General features: G+C 42.6%; 1 protein-coding gene across 7 annotated transcripts in view; it reads left to right on the plus strand.

Moving 5' to 3' along the window:
* The window catches only part of RTTN (rotatin), a 126413-nt gene extending 112538 nt beyond the window's left edge, over nucleotides 1–13875 (plus strand). Inside the window, exons 46-50 of one of the 7 annotated variants that reach the window (XR_012498703.1) lie at nucleotides 2028–2295; nucleotides 6310–6413; nucleotides 7483–7552; nucleotides 8568–13107; nucleotides 13248–13875. Coding sequence is in view for 1 of the 7 variants with exons in the window: in XM_074339859.1 (XP_074195960.1) it covers nucleotides 2028–2295; nucleotides 6310–6413; nucleotides 7483–7552; nucleotides 8568–8653 (528 nt within the window). In the remaining 6 variants the exon portion in view is untranslated. Of the gene's footprint in view, nucleotides 1–2027; nucleotides 2296–6309; nucleotides 6414–7482; nucleotides 7553–8567 lie in introns of all 7 variants that reach the window. The other 6 variants (XR_012498702.1, XR_012498704.1, XR_012498706.1 and 3 more) reach the window with 6 other exon arrangements.
* Nucleotides 13876–24614: the final 10739 nt, after the last annotated feature.

Consider the following 24614-nt stretch of genomic DNA (forward strand, 5'->3'; position numbering starts at 1 on the left):
AAAGCACATTGGTAGGAAGCAAAGCAGGAACGCCCAAATGCAATGTAAGTGCCAGCCTCAGGCTCAGGTGTGACTTCAAGCTGGAGACTGATTCTCTTCAAGCTTCAGAAGTTCCTTTGTTTTTAGGTTACACAAAATGACCGCTTTAGCATCTTCAGGTCCCCATTTCTGATTCTGGAACTGTACTGAAGCCAATTTTGATATAAGGTGGTCAGACTCTGTTTCCTCTGCCCTAAAGACCTTCCCCTGAGCCTTCTCTGCTGCACTGAGTTACAATGAGCCCTGGGCACTTACTCTGGTACCGCTCGGTTACTCGTCTGCAGACGTCAGAAAACGTAGCTGATGCTGTTGTACAACTGAGATTCCCAAAGGCCTGGTGTCTCTCTACCATGGCCTGTTTCTGTGTATTCTACCTGGTGTAGGAAATCATTTCAGTGCATCCTGAGGCCCAGCAGCAAGAAAGAGCGCCCACAGCATATTCACAGTGTAAAGCACTGTCGTGTATTTTATCACTCTGGTCAAACCCAGGGCGCCTGTACCCTGGAGATTCTAGCTGAATGGGAAAAGCAAGGGATGGATCCCAAAAGCACTAGTCTGGGCTGACAGGTGGGCGGTGGGTGTGGGTGGCGGCCCGCACAGGGCACACAGTGGACGGTTCCCTTGTTGCTGGGAGATGCTGCTTATCTTTCTGTAGCTTGCTTCGTCCGTGTGCTCCGAGCCCTTCACATACAAGTGTTAAATTTATATCGTAGATTCGAGCCATCGTCTTGATTTAAGTGCAGGAGAGCCCAAGAACTAAGCCAGATAGGTTATGAAACCGGGAGAGAGATGAGATCTCCTGGGCAGTTAGGAGAGTTCAGTGGTCACATTAGGAGAGTTCAGTGGTCACATTTCTGCTTCCTGATCAGGTGTGCGTGTGGCTGTGGTTGCCGCACTGCCTGGACGCCTTCTGGATAGTGTCCCTTCCTGCTTTCTTTCTGTGTTTGCATAGAGATTACTCAAGACAGTAAGTTACTGTCTTTCACCTACTTAAGAGTTTCGCAGGGTTTTGTGGCAGGGGTGTTATTTGGACACTGAAATGACTCTTAGAGTTCCAGTAATAGACTTGTCGCATCTGTAAGTTTACTAGAATGACATGTAGCCCTGAGAAGTCGTCTGTAATGATAAGCAGCTGGGAAAAATTGAATGCAAGATGCACCCACAGATTACTTTTTAGCACACTTGTAGCTATAAAGATTCAACTACCCTCAGTACTGCCAGAGTTGTTAACTGGTGCTGAAGGTTTATTTGGATTATGTTTCTTTTTTAATAACATTTTGAATAATTTTTTTATTAATACATTTTTAATGAGTTTTTAAAATAAATTTTTATTTATCTTTCATTTATTTTTTTATTGAAGTGTAGTCGACACACAGTGTAATGTTAGTTTCAGATGGACGCCGCAGGAGCTGACATTTATATACCCTGTGACATGATCACCATGCTCTGTCCCGGGTGTAGTTACTACGATAGTTTAGATTGTTTCCCCGGTGTTGAACGTTACACCCCTGTGGCTTATTTATTTTATAACTGGAAGCTTCTACCTCTTATTCCCCTTCACCTTTTCACCCATCCTCCCACCCGCCTCCCCTGGGGCAACCATCAGTGGGTTTTGCTTATTTTCCCTCCCCACAGGATAGCTTTTAATGAGCAGCAAAATGGCCAGAAGACAAATAGAGAAAACTCAGGAGGCTTGACATAATTCCCAGACTGAATTATCAATCCTAAATAATTAAGAGCAAACTATGGTTACTTTATCCATCGTCAGAAAAGAATCAGTAAGAGTTAGAATGGGAGCGCTATTTTGTTCTCCTTAGCTTTTCCACTTGTACCTGGAAGCAGTATCGGTGGAGTATTTGGAAGGGGTTGGAGGAAGGAGACATTACAGTTGAGGAAAAGAGCAGAGTGCTGGTTGATCGGTCTCCAGGGGACTAGGGAAAGGGTGCAGAGACTCAAGCAGAACATGACGTTCTCTCTGTTCCCCACAGAGTAACTTCTTGCAGAACTTTCTGTCGCTAACACTGCCGAAAGGAGGGAACAGACAGCTCAGTCACCTGGCCGTGCTCTGGTTGAAGCTACTCCTGAATATGTCCCTGCGGGAAGACGGGCAGCAGATGATCCTGAGGCTCGAGGGCTGCTTGGACTCGCTTGCAGAGCTGAGCAAGTTCAAGCACAAGAGCAGCCCTCACCTGCCTCTCCTCATTTTTCATAACATTTGTTTCAGTCCTGCCAATAAGCCCAAGGTCCTGGCTCACGGTGAGTGTTCACACACACACACACACACACACACACACACACACACACACACGCGCCCATCCATTGCCATGTGTGGTTATTCACAGTGTACTCTACTCATATGAAAATACAAGATGGTTTTATAACTAATTCTCCAGGTACTTACTTATTAAGCGTCCATTGTGTTTAAGGCACTGTGGGGGGCAGAGGCTGAGAATGAATCAGGCGGGACTCTCGTCCCCAGAGATGAGCCAGACGTGGCTCCAGCCATCAAGGAGCTGCCAGGAGGCTCCCAGGGTTAACAGGTCACGTCATGGAGGGGCCCGCTGGATCCAGGAGTTGGCGGGAGGCAGAGCGTGAGCGGGCGCCTTGTGGCTTCACTCCACTCCTCTCCTCTGCCCTCCCCTCGCTCCTCTGCGTCTCTGAGCAGATGCTGCCCGGTCAGTGGAAGCTGCAGTGGCCGCCATGCCCTTCCAGCCTCCTCTCCCTTCTCTCTCACTCTTTTATCTCCTTAGTTTTCCTCCACAGCTTTCCCACCAGCTCATACTGTATGTGTTTTCGGTATGTGTGTGTGTTCCCAGTCTGCCCACACTAGAACAGAAGCTCTAACAAGGCCAAGAGGTTTTGTCTCTTTTGTTCACGTTTATTTGTGGCACCTAGAACTGTGTCTGTCACGCGTGAGCTCTCAGTGAATATTTGGGTGAGATCCTGACCAGGCAGGAGCGTTCAGAGCCAAAACCGCAGGGGGCAGTTAGCCTTAGGGAGACTTTCTCTGAGACGCAGGCCGGACAGGTGCGCACTGGCGAGCAGCTGGAAACACTGCAACAGAGAGAAACGGAAGCTCTGTTTCTGGAACCGTGTGCTGCTTCTGTGAGGACTGTGACTTTCATAGGAGGCGCTGTGTTATCGTAAAAGAAGATGAGGTGGGTTCTAGAGCCCACAGCCGGCGCCGCACGCCAGGCCCTTCGGCGCTCAGGCCTGTGTCACCTGGGGCAGCTTCTCTGGTTCCCGCTTTGCACCTGTAAAAGAATTCCTCCTGGACTGGTTCTGGTAGAGACGAGTTGGGAAACACACGCAACGCACCTAATGCAGTTTAGAGTACGTCTTAGATGCGCCAGATAATACTATCTTTTCCTTTCATATGTTTCACTTAATCTTTCCTTAGAAGTGTTTTTCTATGAAACACGGAGTTTTCCAAGTGGATGGGAATGACTCTGCTTCCATTCTGCGATGGGTGTGGTCGTGACCCTGTTTTTCTGATAATCATATTAAACGCTAGAAATACAGGGAAAGGTTTTAGAAGTCCGGTCAGCTTTTAGCTGATGAAATGAACTGCGGCTCTGCACGCTGCACCCCACACCCCACACCTGGCTCTGTGGCCCCCGTGGGGGTTTGCTTCACGGCCTTTGTGTCATCCCCCTTCCCTGGGTCTGCCTCAGTTTCCACAGTTGTTAAATGAAAACGATCATGGGCCCTGCCTTTAGTTTTTTGCTAAAAAACTAAAGGAAAAAAGATGAAATGGACACTTGCCCTTAGAAAAATTTATTTAGGAGAAAAAACCCCCAAAAAACCCAAAGTCTAATAACTATGAAAGACATTGTATTAGTTGGAAATCTAACTGCATAGAAAACCCTAGGTCCCGATAGCTTCACCAAATGAGTTCTACCTAACGTTTTAGCAACAGGTAATTCCAAACAGACCCCAACTCTTACAGAGAAGGGACGGAGAGGAGGTAGTCGCTCGTTTTGTGAAGCTAGCAGAACGTTGTTAGTAAAACCTGACCAGGACACCAACGACTTTTGCTAAATGTTTAACTACTTGCTCTTGGGTGAAGAGGGGGTTGGATGTATATTGAGTATGTAGAAATTTTATTATGTCTATACTAAATGAATATATAAATTGATAAATTGTACTGGCTTAAAGCATACAATTTAACAGATTATGGTACAGTATGTGATACTCTTTCTTTTCAATTCTGTGTGGCCAGCTCGTTCTCACACAACATCTGCACTGACTTCAGCTGGACTCGTGTCCGTAGCCAGTCTGGTTGCAGTTCAGTCATGATTTGACAAATGGAACTGCATCCCAGTCTGCTCTTTTCCCAAGAAATTTATTGTCATTACATCTGATATGTACTATATTGTTAAAATGCTCTCTTGCCCTGATGCAACAAAACATTCATAAAACTGAAACCTCTTGTAGCTTTATCACTAATTCATTTCTGGTTTGTAGCATTTGTTGATTTTCATGGTGTAAATACTCTTCTGGTAGTTGATTTCAGGCTATCAACATGACATCCCTAACCTTATAATTGAATCAATATCATTAAGAAAGGTAATAAATATTCACAAGCCTTCACTTCCTAATTATTTAACTACGTTTTACTATTATCTACTCTCTCGAGATTATGTGGGAGTTTACTTCATACCTGTTTGTTAAACTTAAAAATGTTTTATGTGCTTTTTGAAAAAACTTGAAGTATAGTTGACGTACAATATCATTAGTTTCACGTTTATGTGCATTTTGTATACGTGTTACATTTCACATTAAATGTGTGAAATGTGTGAAATATAACACATTTAAAAAAAATTTTTTAAAAATTGATCGCCTTGCATTATCCAAAGGAACACCACGTTAATTGACCTATATATGTACTTTTTAAAAGTTTTTGAGAGCTAGTACCTGACTAGTAATTAAACTTCTTTGATCATGGGTAATATGTTCTGAGTGTTGGACGATATATAAAAATATCCCTCGATGATACTATCAGATGGAACACACCGTTTGATGACGTGCCCTAAGAGTATCAGCTGCCACCTGTAAGCTCACATGATGAATTTGACCAGCTGACTATACGGGCTAGTGTGTGACACAGGAGAAGCAGGGGACCGGAGGATGCCGCTGAGGTGGTCAGGCACTAGGGGTGCTGGCGGGAAAACTGCGGCCCCCACACTGTCCCTCCACTACACAGCTCACAGAGCAGCTTCTTTTTCTGTAAGAGATTTTAAATTCCTTAAAATGTGTATACAAAATCTAAATAAAATCACTTAAACAGCATTTTTGTTTAATTATAGAGTCTTTCACTGAACTAGTGTTTATTGAGCCCCTAAGATAAACTGCCACTGTGGTTGGAATATCCACCACAGCTGACACGCTACCCTCAACCAGGTCACAGTATAATTAGATGCATCCAGTGGGGTGGGGAGTGGTTAACGTGTGTAGAGAGAGTTCCCAGTAACAAGAGTTTCACCCTTAAGAATGCAACACGATTTTAAAATCACATGATAGAGGAAAAATAATTTGATAGTTTAATGGTATAAAAGAATAAGTAACAATGTAGGTTCGTATGTTGTTTTGAAACATCGTGACCAACTGCTTGGGACTAGACTTCGCCATCTTCACTTAGAATGAGGAGGCTGCTGCAGGTCATGTCCAAGTCTTGATTTCACACTCTGGTTAGCTTTGCAGAAAAAGAGATGTGTCTTGTGTGTTGACATGCGTTTAAATCACTTTTTACACACACACACACACACACGTTTCTCTAAAATGTTTAGTCCTTTTTTTCAAAGACTGAACTAATATGGTATTCCTTGATGGTTATTTTATGCAGTAGCTCATCCAATTGATAGGTTCATATAACAGTCTTTATAATGTATCACAAGAGCCAGTCTGTTTTCCTGCACACCCAAATATGAGCCATAATTGAAGAGCTCATTAATATAACTCATTGTGTAATTACTTACTTCTCCAGTATTGTTGTCTTTAAATGAATGTAGCATTGTTGAATTAGGGGCAGAAAAACGAGGCAGCTGCTGCTTCCCTGACATTCTCTGACTGTCAGGACAACATTTGTTTTGAGGTTGTCTTCCCACGTACCACACGGTGTAAAAGACTGTTTTTTTGTTGTAGTCCCGTGACACCAACTTTGTATGTACTGTGATGGGGTAACAAAAGACTGTCTGATTCGTCTAAGTTAAGAATGCACTGAATGTCTGTGACTGAACTTTTTTTTTTTTTAAATGTGTTTATTATTAGAAAAAGTCATTAGTGTGCTAGCTGCCTGTCTGGAAAGCGAGAATCAAAATGCTCAGAGGATTGGAGCTGCCGCGCTTTGGGCTCTCATTCACAATTATCAAAAGGTCAGTTTCTAAAATCGTTGTCATATCTGGGAAGCCTCTGAGGATGTATCCGGGGACCTCAGAGGAGCATCAGCAAGAGAGAAAAAGGAAGCCAAAGACCCATGTTGCCCTGTGCGTTTATACAGTTAGTAAACCGTCGTTGACATCTTTTTCATTAATTTCAACAGACTGTCTCATTTCAGAAGTGTCTCTCTTTTGAGTGAGTGAATGTTCCCTGTGAATATAAATTGATTTGCCGTATCAGTGTTAAGTTATTGTAGATTATTTCTACTACAAGATGTGTCAAGGATAAATGCATCCTAAAAGAAAACCAAGTGACAGAGTCTTATCCAATTGTGTGATTTGCCTTTCTCTAGTATGTGTCATCACTGACATATGCTCAGGTCTTGGGCTGCAGCACCCAACCCTCCCTGGGGGACCCTCAGGCAGGTGGGGACTCGACTCGGCACCTGCTTTCTCAGGCCTCTGGTCTTCTCTTTCATTGCAGACGTCTCATTCCTGAGAGAAATGCCTGCGTGTGTCTAGTGATTAAACAGTGGCCAAGTGACAATGTTAGGATAGATAGCCCTCCCTGATGGTGCCCTCAGCGAGTTGTCCCTTGTCTACACAGCGCCTTCTCCCCGCTGGATGGCATCATTGCACACAGGGACAGAGGCTGCTGCTGTCACTTTCACCCGGGGACCCTCAGGGCTTAGCACAGGATTTGGCACTTTGTAGTCACTGAGTAAATATTTGTTGACCGATTGGTAATGTTTGATATACTTGATCTGAAATCTGAGGTTTGAGGGAATATGAAATAAGATAATAAGTTTAAAATAGTAAATTGAGGCTAGGAGAGAAGGGATAAGAGGAGAGGGAAGAAAGAACATGGGACGGTAAGGAGAGAATCAAGTTAGGGAAGGATGTGGCGATGGCCCATTAGGATATACTAATCTGAATTCTCTAGCGACGTCGTTAGAGCTTATAATATCCTGTTTACACTGTAGTCAGTGGCAGAATGAGCAACGTGGTCTCCTGATCCCTAACACATAGAAACAGACCTAATGAATGGATTCTGTGTTATCTTCAGGCAAAAACGACTTTGAAAAACCCATCAATAAAAAGAAGAGTGGATGAAGCTTATTCCTTAGCAAAGAAAAGTAAGTGTCATTATGAAAGGCATTTCAGTTAAACTTGGGAGCTGTTCACTGCGTTCTCGGATTAATGAAATGTCTGCTGGACAGTTCACAGCAAAAGGACAGTTTTCTACATTGACAGTTTACAGTGATGTGCGACGAGCTTTTTTGTTGAAACGTTGTACTGTGAGCCGGTATTTGGTCTGTGCTTTTCATTATAATAGTTTTTAAAGAATAAAATATAGTAGTTTCTCAAAACATGTCTGTCATCTTTCTCCAAGTCATTTTTTTCTTATATGAAACTTGCTTTGCTGATGGCTACCACTCTGCTAAAGTGTGTTCTCAGGTGATAAGAGCCGGCCCCAATAGCACTGACCTTGGACAGACGACGGGTCTAACATCTGGGGATTGAGTCACAGTCTTCCAGAAATAGATCCCGTCTCCCCAGAATCCACTCCGCCCAGTGACGTAATCACAATGAGGCAGGGTTTTCCTCTCAAAGTGCATTTTTCATTTTAAGTGACACACGTTTTCATAACATGATTCTCTGAACCTTTTTAATGCTGAGACACTGAGCTGTGTCTTTCCTGTGCTGTACTGGATCTGGGCTCTATAGTCCGATTTTTCATAAGTGTCTCGTGGGCTTTTTTGTTTTGTTTCTAGCTGTGATGATGACCTTCTGGAGGTAGTGAGTCACTGAGTTATGTTAGCGTTTATGTGTTAGGAGGAATGGTACATAAAAGAAGCAGGCATTCCTTTGGGATTGTAGATAGTGGGATCCATTATGGAGGTGCATTGAGTTTTGTTTATACTCTTCGGCCACACCATTAATAAAAAATAAATACAAATTTTGAGACTTCTTAATTTGTTTACAGTGTACAGTATTCCTATAATGCTAGTACATCAAGACGTTAAACAGAACTTGAAGTTACATGTAAATCCTGTTGATGTATGTTGGTGTATATGTGTCCACGCGTACATGCATGTAGTACTAAGTTTAACAAACTCTTTCTTCCATATTCTTATTTTTCTCTCTCAGCTTTTTCAAGCTCGGAAGAAAACCCTCTGAATGTCTATTATTTGAAATGTCTCGAAAGCCTCACCCAGCAGCTGAACTCTTCCTGAGGACCGGGGCTGCTCACCACGGACAGATGAGCCCGCCGGACGCGAGTGTGCACAGCTGCTGCCTGAGACAGGCCGAGCCTCTGCAGCGGGGGTGCCTCTCTCCTTCCCGAGAGAAGTGGCCGCCCCTTCATTTCATACCAGCTCTCCGAGTCAGAGCAGCCGACTAGAAGGTGATGCAAAAAGGCATAGAAAGTTCTGGGAACATAGACATTTTTACCCTTTTCTATGCACCTTGCTTTGTAAAAATCCTATTTAACAGTTATTTAATAAACTATTTTTAGAAACTGAAAATTGAATAATCGTTGCAGACTTTTATCAGTCTCATGAATATAAACTTCAGGAATTGAAATAAGACATTATGTTCTGATACCCTTTTTTAAAAATTCTTTTCCATGAAATTTGGCTCTTGTCAATACAAATGCTTAGTTTTCGAACCTTTCCACTGTCCAGAACATACATAGTCGTGAAGGGATATTTGTATGTGAATGTGTATAATTTTGTGAGTAGCTTTTTTCTGCAGTTTCTAGCGATTAACTCCTTCCGTTCAATCTGTAAATCTGTTCTATTTTATTCTCTTTACCTTTCAACTTCCGAAATGCTATGTAATAAAGAAGGAAGGAATAGTGTTTATGGGTTTGGGTTCGTATTCTAGCTCAGCCCAAAATAGGAACGAGACTGAAAACTCCAGCAGCAGAAGATCAGCCGAGTGCTCTGTGACGTCCCTCTGAACTAGTATGTTGTGTAGAACTCAGAACTTAAATCAGAATCAAGTCGATTAGTAATCACTTCCAGCAGGTTTCCCAACACTTTGGAAAGTGAGAAAATTGTGTCTAAGAAATGAAAAATAAAAGGTGATACGTGTGTGTGTATCTGTGTGTGTGTACACACCACACAGATACACACATTCATTTAGGAAGACGTTTTCTAATTGAATTATGGTAAGAAAAAAATCAATATTTTTTATTAAGTGCTGTTAGCAAATTGCTGTCATTAATAAGATAAGCCAGGTGATGTTATTTAAGCTGGAAGCATGAGGACAAAATATATGATAAATACTGAAATTGAAGCAGATAAATTTGTAGTGTCTGAAAATTATTGATTAGAGATCTGAAAAATAGATTTAGGAGGTTCAGAGGTTTCTGGGAAGCCCAAGTTAATTTGAAACAGGACATGCCTATAGTCTGAAACATTCACCAGTTCTAAGAGCAGGAATCTTAGGAATTATTTCTGCCTTTTCTCCTGGTTTTTTACATTTTATGTCATTTTCTCAATATTGCCTTGTCAGCCCTCACTGATGAATAATGCGCTGGGTTTCTTTGTAACTTCCATCTCAAGAGCTTCTTATGTGACTGGCACTAATCTGAGAATGTTTATGATTTAACCTATTTTCTATAAAGTACTTCTGTTATCCCTATGTTAGAGGTGAGTAAACGGAGGCTCAGAGCGGCTGGTGAGTACGAGGTTGAGATTGGAACCCAGGGTCACTGCCAATAAGCCGATGTTTCTAAACCACTGTGCTACACTTCCTCCTTGTCTTTTCTCCTCATTGAAGTTCCTGACTTTGTGTTTGGATCTTACAGATGACACACCATTTTTTAAAATAAAACTTGGGGCTCTTCAGGGAAATGGTCATTTCCTTTATGGTTCATTGATTGGTTGATTGATTGACATATCGTGGCGTGTGTGGCCTCATGTCTCTGGAATTAGGAAGAACTGTAATTTGTCATTTTCCGTAGCAGTCCAAGATAGTGCCATAGGGGGGTTTGGAACCCAGCAGTCAGAAGCAGGGACCTGTGCTGCCAAGAAGGACCACCGCCCCTGGAAAGAGGAGAGAGGTAACGGCTTCTGAAGACTTGCATGTACCTCTGTTGGTGTCCAGGGACGTGAACCTCAGGCACGTCGTGCGCTAGGTCCGGGATGTTGGTCCTTACAACCTGTGGATCCGGTAAGCAGAGGGCCCTACGGTGACTGGCCCGCCATCCCCCAGCTGCCACCATGCTCCCCTGGGGAATCACCAGCCTCAGAAGCGCCCCCCCCAATGTTTGTTGAAATGCAGATGCGTGGGCCCACTGGACCACAGTCATAATGTCCAGGAGAATGGTTAGCAGACTCCCAGGTAAGCTTTACACCCCACTGTTTGAGAACCACTGATGAATCCCCCTGACTTTGCAGAAAACTGCTTAGAACATGAAAATCACTTCCTGTCACTCAACTACTGAGTGATAAAATCAGGACTTGAATGTGGGTCTCCTGAATGCTATCGCACACCCCTAGTTTAGGCGAAAAGCCAGAAAACAGGTGAAGGGCCTACTGTGTTTCCCTGAAAATAAGACCCAGCCAGACAATCAGCTCTAATGCATGTTTTGGAGCAAAACTTAATATAAGACCCAGTATTATATTAATATTATACTTATTATTATATTAGGTAGTAAAATTATAGCAAAATAAGCCCGGGTCTTATATTAATTTTTGCTCCAAAAGACTCATTAGAGCTGATGGCCCAGCTACGTCTTATTTTCAGGGAAACACGGTAGTTCGTGCCTTAGGGTCTCCAGAGTTCGCATTTCCTGGCGTCTTGGCTTGGCTGGTTCGTGTGTGTCTAAGCTAGGGAGGCACACACACAAGCTGTGCTGTGCTGACCAGAACGTACACAGTGAGACAGGCTTCTGGACTTCAGGTTGAGCAGTTTGGGGGCGTAGGCAGCCGCTGGCTGTTGGAAACAGAGGAAACAAGTAGGATAGTTAGCTGACCTAGCTAAAGCCTTTCCCCACTCTTCCTGAAACCACTTTCGAAAATGAATACTGGATATACTTTTCTTTGGTGTTCTGTAAAGAATGGGTGAAAAATAGAACTCGCCCATTTAACTGCAGGTCACCGATTTTCCTTTGTAGTGTGAAATATACTCATCGTCTGCAATAATTTTCCGTCATTAGTCTTTGTGGCTGCGCCTTGTGTGTCTCATTTCCTGAGATCTGCTTCTTGACCCATAAGGTTCCTCCAATTTGCCAGGCTGACGGGGAACGTAGTGACCAGCACGCCTGCTCCTGCCATAACGAGGTGCCCTCGCAGGGAGCGGGACACGGTAGTAGAGGGTTGTGGGCTCTGGAGTCCTGTGGACCTGGACTCAGCCCTGCCCTCCCGCACACAGCCATGGAGACCGTTTCTTCCACTGTCCCTGGGGAGAAGGATGCCTGCCTTGTAAGTTCTGCCTGGTACACAGTGGATTGCCCCTTAGATGACCAATAGTAATTGTTCCTATAAAGTTCTCAAAAATTCATCCTCTTTCACTAAAATGTTAATCTTTTGTGTCCTTGCATCCTCTATCCCTGTGGGGAGGGTGCTGTGCTGGGAAGTGAGTTGTGTGGTTGGAACACAGGTCCCCACATTACGAAAGGATGGTCAGTTTCTGGTGGATGTGTGTGGCCACTGTCCTCAGGTCCCTGCTGGTACAGACAGCCGGTCGGCATAGAGAGCCTACGTCCTGTGCTAAATACACTTAGGTGACTTGGTACATTTTATTCTTCTGCTTGTCAGGTTGTCTTGATTGTCAGTTGGTAGAATATGGCCTGTGTCTATTTGAATTGAGATGGACAATACAACAAATGATAACCTGAGTAGCCCAAAGAAAACCCGAGTTTAAAGAATCGTTCCTCTTGGGAGTAGCCATCTTCCTCCCTGTTGTTGCCCTGTGTGCTCCCAACACTTAAGGGGAATGGGTGATAAAACGCTCTTGTTCCTGTGATTAGGACACTTAGTTCAGGGGAACTAAGAGTTTATTCTTCCTGAGTTCAAAGTTATTCCTCACAGGAAAATTCTTACAAAACCCAAGTAGGAGGTCAGCTGGGACTGAGAGAGTGCGCTGGGCTTGAGGCTCAGGGTGTACGGGAGTCTGTGCCAAGACCCGGGAGTTTGAGACTTGGCAGCCAGAGCCGAGGACTGACCCTCAGCCTGATCCGGTGTGAAGTGTTCCCGACAACGTTCATCTTGGTGCTTCATCTGTTTCTTCGGCATTTGTGAAATCGGCTTCAGGAAAAAAAAAATCTGCTTTTTCAAAACGATGGTCCGCAAAGGATCCATAAAGTAACATTCAATAAATTCTCATTTTGCATAAAAGCCAAGAGAAAAATATGCGCTCTAATGTCGACTCCAAGGAAATAAGTTTCCCATGCACTTCTCCTTCCTCAGTGATGTTTCCCCTACGGTTTTACCTCTGCCCGTGGCTGTGCCTTTGGAGCGACTGCATCCCATTCGTTTCATCTGGGCAGCGACAGTCCCCATTCTCATAGCAGACTGCTCGCAGTTCTGGGAAAGCCTGAAATGGGATTTCTTCAGATATGCTTTTGGAACATTCTTCCCTTGGCTTACCGTGGGAAAAGACATTATAAAATGGAAAACTACTATTTTTATCGCTTTCAGATGATACAAAGATTGGATTGCAAAGAATCAGTTTATGGGTATGACACCTGGTTCAAGTTACCTTTTATATCTGTTAGGCGAAGCCATGATTGCACAGAGTAGAAAGCCCAGAATAATAACAGCTTCAGTAAGAGAGAAGTTTCTTTTTCTTTTTTCTCTTTTGTTGCTTTTTCCACAGCCAGGGAAGCCCCAGGGGCAGTCCTTCACTGACGGTGTCCTCAGGGACTCAAGCACCCATCCTTCTGCTCTGCCGTCGTTGATGCATGCTTCCTTCAGCAAGTTACCTTATGGATGGTGGAAGGAATAGGACAGAAGAGGATTTCCCCGGCTCTGTTGCCCTTTGAAGGAGCCTTCCCCCAAACACTGGTCCAATAACCTGCCCTCATGTCTTCTTGGACAGAACACAGTTGTGTGGTCACTCCAAGGATTGCAGGCCTTACCTGGGCTCCCTGCTACATCCAGCAGTGCAGGCTGGTCGAAAGGGGTTGGGGGCTCCATTAGGGAACCGCGCATCCCTGCCCCAGGGGCCCACGTTCCACTTAATTTAATAGAACAACATATGATATAATTCGGGGTAAAATTGGTGATTAATTCTAGGTGCACTTAGAGCTAGAAAAATTAGTGTCAGAGAATGAAGTAAGATGACTTTCCAATGTGAAGCCAGACGCTCTGTGTGGATCTCATCCCCACAACATGGAAGCCTCAGCTGTCAGAACTCATTGACGTATTGTGGAGAAACATGGCTGGGAAGGCAGATCCTGGCACTCTCAAACATAGTAACGAAAACCTGGCTAATTGAAAAATAAAATGAATTGAAAAATTAATATGTGTACCTTTAGCATTTTATTTCAAATATGTAAATGTGTATTCAGTATCTCATCTCTTATTTAAGGTCTGGGGCCTTTTCTGAATGTATTTCCTGTGGTGTTCACAGTGTGTGTGTGTGTGTGTGTGTGTGTGTTTTTTTGGCATAAATCACACCTAATGCATCTGGACAATTTCCAGTTTCAGTTTCTGGAAGTGGAGCAAAAAATAAGACAGTTATTAAGCAATCAAAACTCCAACCTCTTCCCACTTTTTTTTTCTTTTTTGCTATTTTATCCAGGGATTCTTTCAGATTTCTACTGTTTCTGACTTTCTTTACAGTTAACTCAGCACACCAAATTCAACAACAATTTGTGACTCCTTTGTTACCAGTTCTTTGCAAAGAGGCCAGCTTAGTTCTTACAGAATTAATTACTTTTCGTCAGTATTTAACCAAATTCTGTGATTCCAATCTGAGTGGTACCAACGGTTTAGGAACAAGTCCACCCAGATCTTGGTCAGCATGAAACTCGCCTCCGCCAGCCCCCGAGCTCACGTGTCGGGCATCAGCCAGTGTGTTTATTGGGAGAATGGAGAGAATTGTTCAATCTTAGCAAATCCATTAAGGGGTGGCCAATCAAGAGAGGTTCTGTTACACTCTGAGCTTGTAAGACGTCTTGAAACCTTGAACTTCTGGTCTGTTTCTGTGGCTCATCCTTGCCGGGCTCGGTTATTAGGAACAAAGGTTGCCAGGGAATATGTGTACTTGCTCAGATGTCATTCTCGATTCACCTACCTTCTTCACATCCTCTAGCGTGCTAATCCATGCCCTTTCTTCTCCTACCTCTGTGACTTAATTCTCTAACTTTCCTCCACCAGTGTGCCCCCACCCACCTTCACATTTCCTTTCTGTCTGCTTTAAAAGGCCAAGATCAAATGTCACCTTTCCCATGAAGCTGTGTCAGATTCCCCAGCTGGGAGGAAATTCTTTATTCTCTGAGTTTTCACACCAGTTCAATTTAGCTTAGTTTTTTTTTTTTTTTTTTTAAGCTTTTACATCAGTCCTTTCCCCTTGTATTACGTTGATTTGCATATAGTCATTGTTCCCACCATCTGCTTGACATGACTTCTGATTCAACTTGTAACTCCCTGCTTCCCACAATGCCTTGCACAAAGCAGGTGCTCAATTTATATTATTTTGAATGAATGAATCAATGAATCAATGAATCAATGAATATTAGGCTAAAAAATTATGTTGACTTTGTCCAAATATGCACTTCCATAAGTATTTCTTTTATGAGAATAGATTTTTGTTAAGTTGATAAAGAATAAAAGCCAAAAAGCACTGCTTAAAAATGCTTTAAAATTCTTAGAATATTTTTTAATTCAGTAGAGAAAGAGAAAAAAAGCATTTTAGATATGATTTGAAAATATAACCAACACCAACATGAAACAAAGATACTAATCTAAACTTTCAGGACCCATTGCTTACTAGGAATCTTCCTCAGGATATTCTTTTTGGGAGATAGAGTTTAGGTACCAGCTTTTTGAAACCTGAACTGTAAATTCTGAAAATTGTGTGAGCTGCAACTCCAGCAGTGTGGAAAACACAGAAGCCAGGTCGCATCAGCGATGCTGTGTGAAAAGCACAAATCAACATGTAACCTGCAAGCTTCCTTCCAGTTCCTGTATCCTAGTGCCCACATTTGGCAGCAGCAGGCATTGTAGGAACCTGACTTCAGTTCACAGGAATGTGACACTGCTCTGCACAGACTAGAAGAGGTGGCAGTGGGAGAGGCCGAAAGGCAATTTTCATAGTTTGACTTCATGAGAACTGGGGAGAAGGCTTATTCTACTGGTACCATTGCAGTCGGGAATGACGTCTAATTGCACCCCTTTAAAGCTTCCAGGCACATTTCTTCTCCACGCTGATCCCCCACAGCTCCATCTGCAAGGTGAGCCTGCTACAGCTCCTGCACAGTGATTGTGAGTTTCGCTCCAAGTAGGGAAGCGTTAAGTGCACAGAGTCTAATCCAACATGTATAGCATTTGCTTGTATGATTTAAGATTTGAAATTGTTAAAAACACAGGGGCTGGTACTAACCAAGATGCTGAACTCTCAGGACTGCTGATCCCTCCTGCAGAATTCACTCCCAGGGTGGACTGAGAAGGGTGAGCTACCACTGGGTCACAGGTGGAGCTCACTGATGTCCACCATGTCCTGTTCCCTGTCACGTCCCACGCCCAGGCTGAGGCTCTGCAGTCTCAACAGTGTCTCTTCCTAACACTGCTTCTCACCGGGGGAACGAAGGGTGATGACCTGCCTGGGGGTGTTTTTGGAGCGAGAAGTGGCTGGCTGTGATCCACTGTGCCCAGGACTCCCCACCACTCCCCACCATTGAGCTGTCTGAGGCTCATACAGACTACGGGCGGCCTTCACGGTGTTTGCCTGAAGTTCCCAGGGGAAAATGAGCTCTCATAACAAGACATTTGACAAGAACAACCACTTCAAAAGGAAAATAGCATGCTGGGAATTTTCCAAAGGAAGCAGAAATATTAAAACAAATGAACAATAATTTTAAATTAGCCACAGAAATGCATTAAAAGAGATAAGGAAGGAATTAAAAATATAAGCCCCAAAATGAGTCATAAAGAAGGGACAAGAAAACATTACGTATGACAGATATGAAAGCTGAAAAAAGACTTTAATAAGTACTGCAAATAGTAGAATGAATCTAGCTGAGTTATGAATTAGAAAACAAGATTGAGGAAGCTTCTGAAAAGGAAGAAAAGACCGAAAAATAGAAAATAGAAAATAAAAATATAAAAAATAAGAGATATGGAAGATAGAAGTAGAAGTGCTCACATTTGGATGGCAGGATACTTAGAAATGGAGAAGAATAAAAATGAAAATAAACACTTGAAGAAATAATGGAAACACATTTTCTAACACCAAAAAATGTTGACAGGGCCGGCCCGGTGGCTCAGGCGGTTAGAGCTCCATGCTCCTAACTCCAAAGGCTGCCGGTTTGATTCCCACATGGGCCAGTGCGCTCTCAACCACAAGGTTGCCAGTTCAATTCCTCGAGTCCCGCAAGGGATGGTGGGCTCCGCCCCTGCAACTGAGATTGAACACGGCACCTTGAGCTGAGCTGCCTCCCCGATGGCTCAGTTGGTTGGAGCACGGGCTCTCAACCACAAGGTTGCCAGGAGTCCGGGAGGCTGGACCTGGAGCTGAGCTGCGCCCTCCACAACTAAGACTGAAAGGACAACAACTTGAAGCTGAACGGCGCCCTCCATAACTAAGATTGAAAGGACAACTTGACTTGGAAAAAAGTCCTGGAAGTACATACTGTTTCCCAATAAAGCCCTGTTCCCCTTCCCCAATAAAATCTAAAAAAAAAAAAAGAAGTTGACAAAGTTTATTTTTAAAGAGCTAGAAAGCCAAAGAAGAGAGGGGAGGAAAAATATATATCTACACTCATTGCAAACTTAAAGAATATCAAAGGCCAAAAAACAAAAAAAAATTCCCAGGAGAAATGATAATAACCCCAAACTGGAAAAAGCCCAAATGCCCATTAATAAAACAGATTTTTAAATTATGGTATATTTATGCAATGAGATATTGTTCAGCAACAAGAAAATAACAAAATACTTATAAACACAGCATCATGAAAAAAAATGTCAAAATGTTAAATTGAGCAAAAGAAGCCTGACAAGAAAAGAACATACAAGTACTGGATGATTTCACTTAAAAGAAGTTCAGTAACAAGCAAAACTAAACTCTGGTGACAGAATTTCCTAACAATGGTAAGTTTGGAGGGTATGTTGGCTGGAAAGAGCACAGAGCAACCATCTGGCTGCATTCTGTATCTTGATCTATGTTTTATTTCTGGATCCAGGTTGTAATAACACAGGTGTATGCATATGTGAGAAGCCTTAAAAATTGTTCGTGTTACTATATGTGTATTATGCTTCCATAAGACATGTGAAAGAAAAATACTAAGTTTAGATAATATCAACATGGTGGACATTAGTGAGGGGAAAAACAAGGCTTTAAGAGAATGCTATATTATTGGGGTGGAGAATGCAGATATCAAAATGTTTTCATAAGAATAGATAAAAAAGAAACAAAAAGGGGGATAAATTGAAAGAATAAATTAAGATGACAAAACACCCAAATATATCACTAAAAGTAAATAGACTAAACTTACAAGTGAAAGAGCTCCTTGAAATATTGAATTTAAGAAATCTAAGTATATACTGTTTACAAGTTTGAAATAAAAGGGTTAAAAAGCAAATGTAATCAAAAGAAGACTGATATTAACAGAATAAAATTGACTTCAAGATAAAAAAATTCAAATAGAGATGAAAAAGGTCACTATAATGACAAAACATTCAACTCATCAAGGTGAACGCAGCAATTTTAAACATACATGTACCTAATAAAATAACCTCAAAATATATGAAGCCAAAAATGGCAGAATTACAGGATAAATGAGTCTGAAATCACAAGTGTGGCTTTCAACACATGCTCTTCGTTTTTGATAGATCAAGGAGACAGTAACTCAAAAATGATGTAGAAAATCCGAACACAATAGCACTGACCTAATAAATCTATACAGAATTCTGCAATCAGGAATTAGAGAAATCACCTTTTTTTCCCCTCAGTGCACATGGAGCATTTACAATTGATCAAGTATCAGATAACAAAGAAAGCCTCAATAATTTCAGAGTAGGTCCATATAGAGTAAGGACTCCTACCACTATGTAACTAAGTTAAAATTTAATAACGAAAAGTTCAGCAAAGTATCTTTGTATATTTGAAGTGGAAAGACATACTTTTAATTAACCCACAAATTAAAGCAGAAACCACAATGGAAATTTACTGAACGATAATGAAAACTCTATGCACAAAGACCGGTGGGATGCAGCAAAAGTGAAAGTTCTCTCACTTTTTTATCCTCAAGAGAAATTTTTAGCTTTAAATCTGCCTAAAAGAAGGCCTCAAAATTAAGAGCCAAGTATCTATCTTAAGTTACAAAAATAATGACAGAATGTATCTAAATTAAGTTGAAGAGAGAAAACAAGAGCAGAAGTTAATGAAATAGAATCAAAGGTATTGCAATATAGAAAATGAATAAGGCAAACATTCATTCTTTGGGGGGGAAAAAATAGCAGTAGACAAATTTCTACCAAAAATGATCAACTGAAAAATGCTAGAAAAATAGGCAAGAATCATGAGCAGGCATTTCAGGGAAAAGGAAACTCAGTGGCCAATACACATTAAAAAAAAAAAAATCTTCAACTGCATTTTCATTTAGGGAAATAGGAATCAGACTAACAAAAAATAAAAAGTCTGACAATAACAGGTGTTGGAAGGACGTAAATCCACAGGAGCTTTCTGTGTATTGCAGGGGGCAGTGCAAGTAACTGCAATCACAGTTGAAATAATTCGGCGTTCCTTCCCAGAGCTGGACATGAACAAGTAACAACCTAGCAGGACCTCTTGAATATGAGCATCAAGAGAAACGTCAAAAGTGTCAATAGTAAAGACCTGGAAACATTCCAGCACCCATCAGCGTGAGAGGCGATCAATTAGCCGTTTACACAATTCCATTTACACAACAGAATATTGTGCAGCAGTCGAAATGAATGAACAGTAACAATATCCGGCAGTCTGGAGGCATCTTGGTGGCAGAGCTGTATTATTGTGCTATAAAAACATATAACCCTAGATTTTCCCTACTGACAATATTTTAGGTGTAAAATAGTTTTGCCCTCCTCTGCAGATGCACTTACTTGGCCCCCGTCACCTTGCGCTGGGCCATGACACCTACCACAGCTTGAATGTCAACGGGCTCCCACAAGTAGGGTATTTCTGATTATACAGTGGTCTTAAAAATAATTGTCACAGTCGGATGCCAAACATTTAATCACCAACCTGACTGCCTGAAAAATCTTGAGTGTGGGTTGTTATTTTCCTATGGCCCGATGACAGTTAAAGTTCTGTCTCCCCTTCGCTTATTGTTCTTAAGAGCACAAATCAAGTTAATACAGTCACCACATGAGAAAGAAAATGACTGCCGATCTGTTTCTGTTCCATACTCAGAGGTCTGTAGGTCCCAAGTACTCAGAAAACAGTCACTAATTTCCTTCCCTTTGCTTGAGGTATTAGGTGAGATGTTTCATATATTTGAATTCAGTGTGTGTGTGTGTGTGTGTGTGTGTGTGTGTGCCCTGTGGAACCTGAATACTATTCTTCTAGCATTTCAGGATGGCTCAATTGGTATTGAGTCTCCAGATCTTTTTCTTATCTAGTATACCTTGCTGGTGCTCTATTTCACAGAAGAGAAATATGATTATTGATTGTTTGTTATAGAATGGTTGCTAAATTGAAAACACTTGTGAGAAGGACTATGTTTCACTTTTATTTCCACTCAGCTATGTACTAGTTCTCATTTCTGAGAACTGGAACCCACCCTAAGATCTGTCTTCTGAACCTTCTAGGACCCTTGAGAAATTTTGAGGTTTAGGATTTGGTCTGGTGTTTTTTTATGGTTTAGTTTTACTATAAACGTCCTTCAGTTCTTTTTCCTCTGTGTACCTCCCCCAAGATGTCATATCACCTCCTCTGACTTGTTATTGACTTTCCTTGGAAGACCCCAGGTCTCCTTGTAAACCTCTCATTCTAACTATTCCTTCTGTCCATCCATCTTCCTCCCTTCGGGCCTGATTTTTCATGTCCTTTTAGATCTAAGTGGCCCCTCTCTCCCAGGGGACTTACTGTTTTTTCCACAGTCCAGAAACACACTGCAGAGCCATCAGGCATTGACATTTTCTCTTATCCCTTAACTTCAGTTTACTTACGTTGTCATGGCAGCCCTCACACCACCTCATATTGATGGTCAGTCACAGCCAGATGTGCAGGGCTTTTGGGGTCTTCTTGTCTGTAGATTTTTATGGAGACTTATGTGAATGAAGAAATAATGAAGAAATAAATGATTGACCTTGAAAAAGAATGAACATATACTACAAATAGTCCATGTTTATCTCCTCTTCTAAAATGTTTCCACATCGTCAGTGGGCAACAATTTTGCTCTCAGATCAGCTGACCTTGTCAAAATGACAGCCTGACTGAGTGTGCGTCATGGTGGTAGCACCTAGAACCTTCTCAGACATGGGCTAGTCTTCATGTTCTACTCCCACTTCCTCTTCAAGGGCCTCAGCTTGTTAGACTCAGAGAGTTCACCGCACCTCCTTCTGTGGGTTGCTAAAGTACAAGAGCCTCAGTGCCCCATTATATGATCAAATACAGAATGTTGCTAATATATTTTGAGCCCTGCAAAGTAAAGCTAAAACTCTGTCTACAGAGCCACATAAAAATGGTGTAAGCTCTCTCATCTGCGGGTAACATGAGAGGGAAGGATTCCAGCTCCTCCTGAGTGGGTCCACCTAACAGACACTTGTGGGTGACATGAACATTTCAACTAGACTCCAGTTTGGGGCCACTTCCGGTCCCTTTACTGTGGTGTGTTGCGTGGGACATGGCTGATGCTTTGTCCTGAGCAGGACTCCTCCCATCCTAGCTGTGGTCCTTGATGGCAAAACCACGTTGGGATATTTGCAGGACAAGCAAGAGCACGGTGCTTCATGGTGTGGATGCTGTGACCGGAGAAGGGAATTTCCCACGTTTGAGAAGAGTTTGGGTGGCACTTGGCAAAAAAACTGTTCAAGAAAGCAATGATGGGCATTTACATGGTCATCATGTTACCACCAACGATCAACTTATAAAAATCATGATAAACAGATACTGGGAGGGTGGGAGGAGGAAGGGAACAAGAATGTGTGTAAAAGAAAACATGTTCATTACCTTCCAAAATCGATACATGTTTTGGAAACAAAGTAAAGCTACATTCCCCAAGCGTGTCAGATGAGGGTAGACAGGTTTAGGAGAAAAGGCTTTCGCATTTCTGAACCATCAAAACAATCACGTTTTGCGTGCCTCTGAGTTTGAATACATTTTTCCTTCATGTGTGCAACAGAGATAATGTGCTAAAAGAGGGCAAAGAATAATGCTTAAAGCGTCCTTGTGACTGGTTAAATTTACTTTTAAATCCTAGCTCTAGAAACCATATCCCTCTCTCTCTACCCCTCAGAGACCAGGCTTTCCCCTCAGGTAATCAGCCGCCCCCAGGGCAGCAGAAGACAGTAGCACAGACGCAGCTCATTAGTCTCCTGGTCTGGACCTCTGACAGGATAAAGGTGCATCTTGATCTCAGTTCTGTTTCAGAGCCCTAAGGTGGAATGACCCCCAGGCTGCTTTCCCATGAGACCAGAAAGAGGGATTCCAGAAAAGACCTCAGAACTGCCCGCAAGCCCTGAAGAAACGATCCATTACCCTTACGCCACCAGCCCCCGCCTAGGAGCTGCCCAGGCCTGTCGGTCTTGGAGGTGGAGGCTGTGACCGGGCACCACCAACCTACAATGCTTTGTTTACAGCGTAAGAAGTGAGGAATTGAAAAGGTCTGGATCTGGAATTTGTTCTAGTTTTGGAAATCGAAGACATCTTCTGGTAAGTTTTCGCGGGTGACCACCCCAGGAAAAAAAACCCTCTCCTGGATTTGGGGAAACCTGGCAGGAACCAAAGAGGGAACCGATTTCTGAGAAATCTTATTTATCTTATCTCGAAAGAAGGAGACACTTCTATGCTTGCTCTGCTAGTTTGTTTAAAACTGTGTTTGTTGGTCAGTGAGTCTGCCTAGTCTCTTAGTAAGCAGAGCTCAATTGTCACCACAACTCAGCAGACATAGGAGAAGCAGAGCTCGACCTGGACTGACTCCGGGCAGCCGTTTGCCGATCTGGGGCGTGCTGGGTGGACCTGACATTTGTCCCCTTGAAGGAGCTAATACTCAGGGTCCAAGGCATGGCCAGAAGTCTGGGACACCCAACCCCACCTGCTGCCCTGTCTCTGTTGTCTGACTTGCCAAACTTGAGGATACAAGGTTGACCCACTTGCTAGATCTTGTAACTGTTTGTTCTGTTTGTCCTCTTTGTAAAAAGTGTCTAATCCTAGGACATTGAAATTATGTGGTGTGTTTGAACCTGGCCGTGGAATTTTCTCTTTTATTTGGAACTTTTAGTTGAACTTGGTCTAGAGCTGGCAAATTAAAGCTGAAAGTATTGTGTGTGGGGGAAAATGTGTGACTGTGAGTGAGATATGCTGTTTGTCGATGTTACTTGTTTTTAGTGATTTGACTTTTAGGAACTGAATTTCTCAGGGATCATAGTGGACTCCCTTGTAAGAGCCCCCTGCCCCATAGAAGAGAGGCTCTGCTCTCACCCTCTGCTCCTTTGAACCATTCCCAGGGGACTGGGGACTTCATACACCCCTCCTGGGCTTCCATTGTACCAGGTCCAGCAGCCAGCAGCGTCTGGGGCTCACTCACCTGAACTTTGTTGGTGCCGGAGGGGAATCCATGTGGCCCATGGTCAGAGTTTAACCCACACATCTCTGGGGCTCTAGTGGTTAGGATTTGGCGCCCTTGCCATTGCAGCCAGCGTGAAAGGGAAACATCCCTCTCCTTTTTGCTATCTGTCCCCCGTTGAGGGGTAAAATGGTGTCTGAAGCTCCTCCTTCCTCTCCCCCATCATCTCCATCTCCAGACACGTGGCAGCTGCCATCTTGTTCCCAGGCTCCATCCTAGCACCATCTTTCTGCAAGAAAAGCTGCCAGTTAAACTCAGATGTTCTGAAGCCACTTCTTTATCGTCTAAGCTTCCCACCATTGTTGTGTGCACTCGCTTTCCGTTTTCTGTTGTTTGTGTTGGTGGACAAGTCCACCTGAAGGGGCACCATTGAAAGAGAGGACCTTAGGCTTCTTGGAGGCAGTGGAATGCTTTCTATGATTGATTATAAATTAATTTTTAAATGGCTCTAAAGGAATTCTTATATCATGCAAAGCTTTGTCATCTGAATCAAATCTTAAGTTAGTCCATCCGCCAGAAACCTAATTTGGATCCAGTTCTAACTCTGGGTTTTGCATTGTACCGGGGACACGAAAGCTAGCGTTTCAAATGAAAGCTATGAGATCTCTGTTTATGTTTATCTGTGTGTTTATGTATGTATGTTCTAGATATAGCGTATTTCCACTGCTGGATATTGCTAATTTAGAATATTAAATGATATTATTTTGAGTTATTTTGCAAATAAATTAGTCTTAATTTGGCTATCTTTGGTAAAAATAGGTGATTAGAGAGAAAAATAATGTTTCAATAGAAATTGTCGTATACCTTTGTACATATTGGATTCTAGGGCTGTTCATTGTTTTTTGGGTTTTGTTTTCTACTTGTAAATTGGACTGGATCCTGAATTCTGCTAGTTTCCTCCAATAGCTGTCTATGAGTCTCCCAACATGTTTCCAATTTCCTACCATCCTTTGACCTGGAATCAGTGAGAACTAAAGCTGCCTTTCTCCAAAGCCATGTGAGCTCAAGATGGACAACTTGATATAAAATTCCAAAAATCGCCACAACGGCTCATGCTTAAACAACCTTAGTGATTGATGCTGGGTAAGCCTTGCAGAGAGTTTACCTTAGCACCTGATGACGTCTTCAGAGATATTTCAAACTATAAAAGATGCTTCCAGCCTTCTATCTAGAAATCTCGACCGACAGACTTACAAACTCAGAAGCTGTTTTATAATTTGCTCTGATCATTAACCTTTTTTTGTTTGTTTGTT

This window comes from Rhinolophus sinicus, linkage group LG09, assembly GCF_036562045.2.
Source record: "Rhinolophus sinicus isolate RSC01 linkage group LG09, ASM3656204v1, whole genome shotgun sequence".
In the NCBI taxonomy this organism is placed as follows: domain Eukaryota; kingdom Metazoa; phylum Chordata; class Mammalia; order Chiroptera; family Rhinolophidae; genus Rhinolophus; species Rhinolophus sinicus.